This window comes from Salvelinus alpinus, chromosome 7, assembly GCF_045679555.1.
Source record: "Salvelinus alpinus chromosome 7, SLU_Salpinus.1, whole genome shotgun sequence".
Lineage (NCBI taxonomy): Eukaryota > Metazoa > Chordata > Actinopteri > Salmoniformes > Salmonidae > Salvelinus > Salvelinus alpinus.
In genome coordinates, this window is record NC_092092.1 from 1,120,722 (window position 1) to 1,128,220 (window position 7,499).

The following is a 7,499-nucleotide window of genomic DNA, read 5'->3' on the forward strand; positions in this document are numbered from 1 at the left end:
TCGACAAAAAGATACAAATGTCCCTCCATAATAGCCCTTGGCGATATACACTTCAGCGCTTGAATGTATTTTTCTGCACCCCAACACAGTAGAGAGCGGGTTGAGTTTATGGATAGCGGAAATGCAAAACATAGACGAGAATGTTGACGCTGATGTACTTCCGGTCGGACTACAAGGCGTGTGTGTGTGTGGAGAAACAGGTAGGCAACTTCACATTATTGCAATAACTAGCTACAATAATAAACTATCCAAACAATGGGTAGTTAAGGAAGTGTTGCGAGGGACTTTGTAATTGACTTAAATAATACGTTTCCTCTGAGCCGTAGTTAACGTTAGCTGTTCAAAATCCTTGCTTTGAACGCTAGCTAGCCAGCCAAGCTAGCTAACATCATGCATGGCAAACGGGGCAATTCGGAGTACAATGCATTTCTCATTCCTGGATTGAGGTACATTTTCCGAGGTGTCTTAATCTACACAGGAAGCCTGTTCGCGGATCTACTGGCAACATGCGTGTCTATTTTAGCCAATGACGATATATTTTTCTCTTCCTCTGTGTTTTAGCTGCATCAAAGATGGTGGAATAAATATATGCTGCCATTCAGTTGTCATGGAATAGTTAACATTAGTAGTTAACAAGTCGGTTAACTACCGTTTTCTAGTATCTACTATGTCTATCTAGCTAACATTTTTTGAATTGTCTTTCTCAATCTCCCCCAGTCAACATGGCAGAGGACATCCCTGTGGAAGACTACCCTACTGAGATTGAGGAGCAGCTCACAGGGTTTGAGTCGTCAGTCGGTGCTGTCAACAACATGGTGCAGACCGTCATAGCTATGCCAAGAAATGAGCTGGTACAACGGGTAAGTAGTGGTCAGCCAGTCGGTGACTTGGTTTTCAGTGTTATCTGAAGTCCTGGGGTGTATTCATTACGTCTCGCAATGGAAACCGTTTTACAGTTTATGAACCAGACAGAGCAAACGAAACTGTGAGGGGCCTACCTGAATTCTTCCAATACAACTCTCGTTTTCTGTTTGGAGTGAATGGTATCTGTCACAAAGCATTTTGCAATAGAAACGTCGTAATGAATACACCCATGATTTTTGGGAGTGTCAGTCAAAAGAACAGTAATATTTAGGCCTCTGCTGTCTATGTAGGAGGTTCAATTACACTGAACTGGGGTGCACAGAGCTATGGTCTGACACGTGACCGGGCAAAACGTGCGAAAGCGAAGCACCCTGCTCCAAAATGTAACTGTAATCTAATGCGCCGGGTCATGTTGTCAATAAGGCAGCACGGTGCATGCTTCAGAAACGGGGCTACAACATGTATTTTCTGTAAAAAAAAATATATGTTTGAATTCTCAAACTGGTTTTCCTTGGGAAGGAAGATAAAGCACATGTTTTCTATCAAAGGTGTTTTTCATGTGGAAACAGGGAATACTATGGTATTACTCCCATGTGCTTTACATAGGCTACATCAGCCTGTTTACCAAACGAATGCAGTGACTTTTAACCTGGTGCAAACCCGACCTACCTGTTCGAACTGGGTGAGAGAAAACAAACCCTTTCAATGTGTCTCTTGCTTTCTTGACAGCTGAATCCTCTGGAACAAGCCAAGCTGGACCTAATGTCTGCATATAGCCTCAACTCTCTTTTCTGGAGTAAGTTTGCTATATTTTCCTAGCACGCAAAGCCAGGTTAATGTTGTACAATTATATCCAGTCTGCTGGAAAACATGTATGTAAAGATGATTAAATGACTGTCACCACAACACTCCCCATGCTAAATTTGTATTGTTGCTTTGTTGTTTACAGTGTACTTGGTCACACAAGGAATAAACCCTAAAGAACATGGAATCAAACAAGAGTTGGTAATATTTTTTAATATTTTTTAATATTTTTACCCTGAGGGGCATTCCACTCATCCCACCCTATTATGGTCTGTCAACTTCCATAACCTCCATACAACACCACACCTATACTGTAGCCTACTGTAAGTCACTTAAGATAACAGTTTGCTAAGTAGGGATTGGGGCATTTGAATTCAATTCACAATTCGAATAACATCAGGACATGTTTTAGTCATCTTGGATGCGGCTTGCTTGTAGCAGTGCGATGGGCAGAGGCCGGTGAGTTTTACGAGGGAGGGAGGGAGAGAAACCCTAAACTCACGCTAATTAGACAAACTTGTTGATTCCATAGTTTCCATCTCTGGACTCTACATACATTCAGAAAGTATTCAGATCCCCTGATTTTTATCCCCACATTTTGTTACGTTACAGCCTTATTCTAAAATGGATTAAATCAATCTACACACAATACCCCATAGTGACAAAAGAAAAACAGTTCTTCTCTGCAGATCCTATCAAGCTCTGTCAGGTTGGATGGGGAGCGTTGAAATTGTAATTTGGGTGCATCGGTGTGACTAGAAAAATGAAGGATTCTTGCTTTATTACCTCATATATTTCATTGTGCTCCTAAGTTTCTTTGTGTGCGCCTACATTTTTAAACTAAGGCGCACACGTGAGCCCTGTATCTATCATCTCATCTGGTAGTGCCTGTCTTGACTGCATCAAATTGATGTGAAGAAGCTAGATGGCCAGCTAGCTAGCGAACGGGACTAATTGAGGCTGTTTTTGCTGCACTTCCTGTCCTTGTCTACAACAACTCCATTCAGATTAAACAACAGCCTCACCTGATGGTTGCTCGTCGTTGTAGTCTGCTCCTTCTGATTTTAACTAACTTAATTACTTCATTTCCATTTTGCATTGATTAGAGATCTCCCACGTTGCTGGCTACACCCAGAGACACTGACTGTAGACAGTGTCACTTTGATTGGCCAGTATGTCTTTTTTTATGAGGTGCACGTCACATTAAAACGTTTTTTTATTTTTTTAAATTGAGCAATTTAAATGTCATGGTATATCTAGTATGTGTTGTGCTGTCACAGATTATTGTATTTAATTTAGACAAAGCATTTTCATTGTTAAAATGGGCCTATGATAAAACATAAATAACAATAATACCCCTGCTAGTATTAGAATATTAACGTCTGTTCGAATAACCATGCCTACCCCTACTGCTAAGTATCATTATGTTATTTCTAAGTCCTTTATTTTCTTGTCACCTCGCTGTAGGAGAGGATCAGGATGTATATGAACCGTGTAAAGGAGATCACTGACAGGAGGAAAGCGGCCCGTCTCAACAAAGCAGCGGCGTCCCGCTTCCTCAGGAACGCCCTGTGGAAACTTGAGGAAAGGGCGTCAAAGGGCACGCCAGGTCGTGCCCCCCAGGACACGCCAGGTCTTGCCCCCCAGGACACGCCAGGTCTTGCCCCCCAGGACACGCCAGGTCTTGCCCCCCAGGACACGCCAGGTCTTGCCCCCCAGGACACGCCAGGTCTTGCCCCCCAGGACACGCCAGGTCTTGCCCCCCAGGACACGCCAGGTCGGGGCAAGCACACACCAGGTCGGGGCAAGTACAAAAGCTTTGATGGTCATCAGTCAAAAGGACACAGCTGAGAGGAAGTGATGCAACACCAGGGGCTGGTTCCTCGCTGGCCTCGACCACGTTTCCTTCGCTCACTTTTCTATCTGAAAGGACTGAATAGGAGAACACAGAGCATTATTGATGCGGACTGTTGTAGAGGGCAAGTGACTGAGTCACTGTTATTTTTGTAATGCACACAAATGTTTTTTGCACAGATAGAAGTTTACAAATGTTTTATTGTTTAATTGACAGTCTGTGGATTTCAGTAATACAATCGTTTGGAGGAAATGGCAGGAAATACACTTTTTTTTTTTTTTTAAAGAAGTCCTCGTAACATCAGACAAAATGTCTGCCAGTACCAAGCCCATTACGTTTGAACTGGATTTATACATTAGTTTTATTTAGACATCAAAACTTGTTTTATTTAGTCTGCTGTAATTAAAAATGCCTGTCTGGTGATGGAGATCAGACATGTCACCATGTTTAGAGACTAGATGATTGACTTTGGTTGGTGATTACTGTCTGTCTGTATTGGCTCCATCTTGTATCTGTCAACTTCAATGAACAACTTACTATTAAGTCTCCATCCATCCATTTTTTTTTTTTTTTTAATTGAACCTTTATTTAACAAGGTAAGTCGGTTAAGAACAAATTCTTATTTACGATGACGGACTAGGAACAGCAGGTTAACTGCCTTGTTCAGGGGCAGAACGACCAATTCTTACCATGTCAGCTCGGGGATTCAATCTAGCAACCTTTCGGTTACTGACCCAACACTCTAACCACTAGGCTACCTTCCACCCCCTATTCCCTAGTGCACTACTTTAAACCAGAGCCCTATGGCACCCTATTCCCTAGTGCACTACTTTAGACCAGGGGCCAATAAGGAATAGGGTGCCTTTTGGAACGTACTCCAGTCTGTTCATAGGGCCTTGAGTCCCTACCAGCATATTTCAAAGATATGGATCACTTTTTCCCCCCTCAAATGTACATAGTCCATCTGTAAACAGCCCACCCAATTTACCTACCTCATCCCCTTACTGTTTTTATTTATTTACTTTTCTGCTCTTTTGCACACCAGTATCTCTACTTGCACATGATCATCTGATGATTTATCACGCCAGTGTTAATCTGCTAAATTGTAATTATTCGCTCCTATGTCCTATTTATTGCCTACCTCATGCCTTTTGCACACAATGTATATAGACTCATTTTCCCCCCTACTGTGTTATTGATTTGTTTATTGTTTACTCCATGTGTAACTCTGTGTTGTTGTCTGTTCACACTGCTATGCTTTATCTTTGCCAGGTCGCAGTTGTAAATGAGAACTTGTTCTCAACTATCCTACCTGGTTAAATAAAGGTGAAATTAAAATAAAAAGAGGAGGGAGCGCTAGGCTAGCTGTACTGGCAGAGAGGAGGGAGCGCTAGGCTAGCTGTACTGGCAGAGAGGAGGGAGCGCTAGGTTAGCTGTACTGGCAGAGAGGAGGGAGCGCTAGGCTAGCTGTACTGGCAGAGAGGAGGGAGCGCTAGGCTAGCTGTACTGGCAGAGAGGAGGGAGCGCTAGGCTAGCTGTACTGGCAGAGAGGAGGGGAGCGCTAGGCTAGCTGTACTGGCAGAGAGGAGGGAGCGCTAGGCTAGCTGTACTGGCAGAGAGGAGGGGAGCGCTAGGCTAGCTGTACTGGCAGAGAGGAGGGGAGCGCTAGGTTAGCTGTACTGGCAGAGAGGAGGGAGCGCTAGGCTAGCTGTACTGGCAGAGAGGAGGGAGCGCTAGGCTAGCTGTACTGGCAGAGAGGAGGGAGCGTTAGGCTAGCTGTACTGGCAGAGAGGAGGGAGCGCTAGGCTAGCTGTACTGGCAGAGAGGCGGGAGCGCTAGGCTAGCTATTCCAAAGATGTTCCCCTTGACTCTTTCCACATTTTGTTATGTTACAGCCATATTCTAAAATGGACTAAATTGCTTTTTTTACTCATCAATCTACACACAATAGCCCATAATGATAAAGATTTATTTTTATGTTTGCTAATTTATTTATTTTTTAAATAAACTGAAATATCACATTTACACAATTATTCAGACCCTTTACCCAGTACTTTGTTGTAGAACCTTTGGCAGCGATTACAGCCTTGAGTCTTCCTGGGTTTGACGCTACAAGCTTGGCACACCTGTATTTGGGGAGTTTCTCCCATTCTTCTCTGCAGATCCTCTCAAGCTCTGTCAGGTTGGATGGGGAGTGTTGCTGCACAGCTATTTTCAGGTCTCCAGAGATGTTCGATCGGGTTCAAGTCCAGGGTCTGGCTGGGCCACTCAAGGACATTCAGAGACTTGTCCCGAAGCCACTCCTGCTTTGTCTTAGCTGTGTGCTTAGGTTTGTTGTACTGTTGGAAGGTGAACCTTCACCCCAGTCTGAGGTCCTGAGCGCTCTGGAGCAGGTTTTCATCAAGGATCTCTCCCGACTTTGCTTCGTTCATCTTTGTGTGGATCCTGTCAAGCCTCCCAGTCCCTGCCACTGAAAAACACCCCCACAGCATGATGCCACCACCATGCTTCACCGTAGGGATGGTGGAAACAGGAAGCACTTTCAACTGTGGGACCTATATTATAATATAGACAGGGTGTGTGCCTTTCCAAATCCATGTTTTTTACATTTGCAAAAATTTCAAAAAACCTGTTTTCGCTTTGTCATTATGAGGTATTGTGTGTAGAATGCTGAGTATTTTATTTAATACATTTTAGAATAAGGCTGTATCTTAACAAGAAATAGTCTCTCTGGTTTAGAGAATGCCAAGAGTGCAAATAAGGCTGTATCTTAACAAGAAAAAGTCTCTCTGGTTGAGAGAATGCCAAGAGTTAAAAGCTGTCATCAAGGCAAAGGGTGGCTACTTTGAATAATCTAAAATATATTTTGATTTAACACTTTTGGTTACTACATGATTCCATATGTTATTTCATAGTTTCAATGTCTTTACTACTATTTATATTTATATTATTCTACAATGTAGAAAATAGTAAATGAGTAGGTGTCCAAACTTTTGTGTGTGTGCGTGTGTACATACATACATGCATGCATACACTACCGTTCAAAAGTTTTGGGTCACTTAGAAATGTCCTTGTTTTTGAAAGAAAAGTTTTTAAAAATTCCATTTAAAATAACATCAAATTGATCAGAAGTACAGTGTAGACATTGTTAATGTTGTAAATGACTATTGTAGCTGGAAACTGCTATTTTTTTATGGAATATCTACATAGGTGTACAGAGGCCCATTATCAGCAACCATCACTCCTGTGTTCCAAGTTTATCCAAGTTTATCATTTTAAAAGCCTAATTGATCATTAGAAAAACCTTTTTCAATACTGTTAGCAAAGCTGAAAACTGTTGATCTGAATAAAGAAGCAATACAACTGGCATTCTTTAGACTAGTTGAGTATCTGGAGCATCAGCATTTGTGGGTTTGATTACAGGCTCAAAATGGCCAGAAACAAATAACTTTCTTCTGAAACTCGTCAGTCTATTCTTGTTCTTAGAAATTAAGGCTATTCCATGCGAGAAATTGCCAAGAAACTGAAGATCTCGTACAATGCTGTGTACTACTCCCTTCACAGAACAGCACAAACTGGCTCTAACCAGAATAGAAAGAGGACCCGGTGCACAACTGAGCAAGAGAAGAAGTACATTAGTGTCTAGTTTGAGAAACAGACGCCTCAACTGGCAGCTTCATTAAATAGTACCCGCAAAACACCAGTCAACGTCAACAGTGAAGAGGCGACTCCAGGATTCTGGCCTTGTAGGCAGAGTTCTTCTGTCCAGTGTCTGTGTTCTTTTGCTCATCTTAATCTTTTCTTTTTATTGGCCAGTTTGAGATAGGGCTTTTTCTTTGCAACTCTGCTTAGAAGGTCAGCATCCCGGAGTCGCCTCTTCACTGTTGACGTTGAGACTGGTGTATACACCCCTATAAATAGTCAACGTTATGATGAGCTGTCCTCCCCTCATCAGCCTTCACTGGTTTACACACTA

The 7,499-nt window shown here is 42.5% G+C and overlaps 1 protein-coding gene across 2 annotated transcripts; it reads left to right on the forward strand.

The window, feature by feature from the left end:
- Positions 1–43: 43 nt before the first annotated feature.
- On the forward strand, positions 44–4,565 carry LOC139580318 (nuclear nucleic acid-binding protein C1D-like). 2 transcript variants are annotated; one of them, XM_071408862.1, is made up of 5 exons: positions 44–200; positions 718–860; positions 1,594–1,660; positions 1,814–1,869; positions 3,136–4,565. In XM_071408862.1, the coding sequence occupies exons 1-5, from the start codon at positions 122–124 to the stop codon at positions 3,517–3,519; spliced, it is 729 nt and encodes a 242-aa protein (XP_071264963.1). In that variant the 5' UTR covers positions 44–121; the 3' UTR covers positions 3,520–4,565. The 2 variants fall into 2 exon arrangements, with proteins under 2 accessions (XP_071264963.1, XP_071264964.1); XM_071408863.1 differs by lacking the exon at positions 44–200 and adding an exon at positions 253–446 and having other exon boundaries at positions 3,136–4,071.
- Positions 4,566–7,499: the final 2,934 nt, after the last annotated feature.

Bases quoted from the DNA above. Each gene is read 5' to 3' on its own strand.
- LOC139580318 (XM_071408862.1), top strand. From the start codon at position 122: ATGCAAAACATAGACGAGAATGTTGACGCTGATGTACTTCCGGTCGGA. The intron at 201-717 runs GTAGGCAACTTC...AATCTCCCCCAG, and splicing joins GTGTGTGTGTGGAGAAACAG to TCAACATGGCAGAGGACATC. The intron at 1,870-3,135 runs GTAATATTTTTT...ACCTCGCTGTAG, and splicing joins ATGGAATCAAACAAGAGTTG to GAGAGGATCAGGATGTATAT.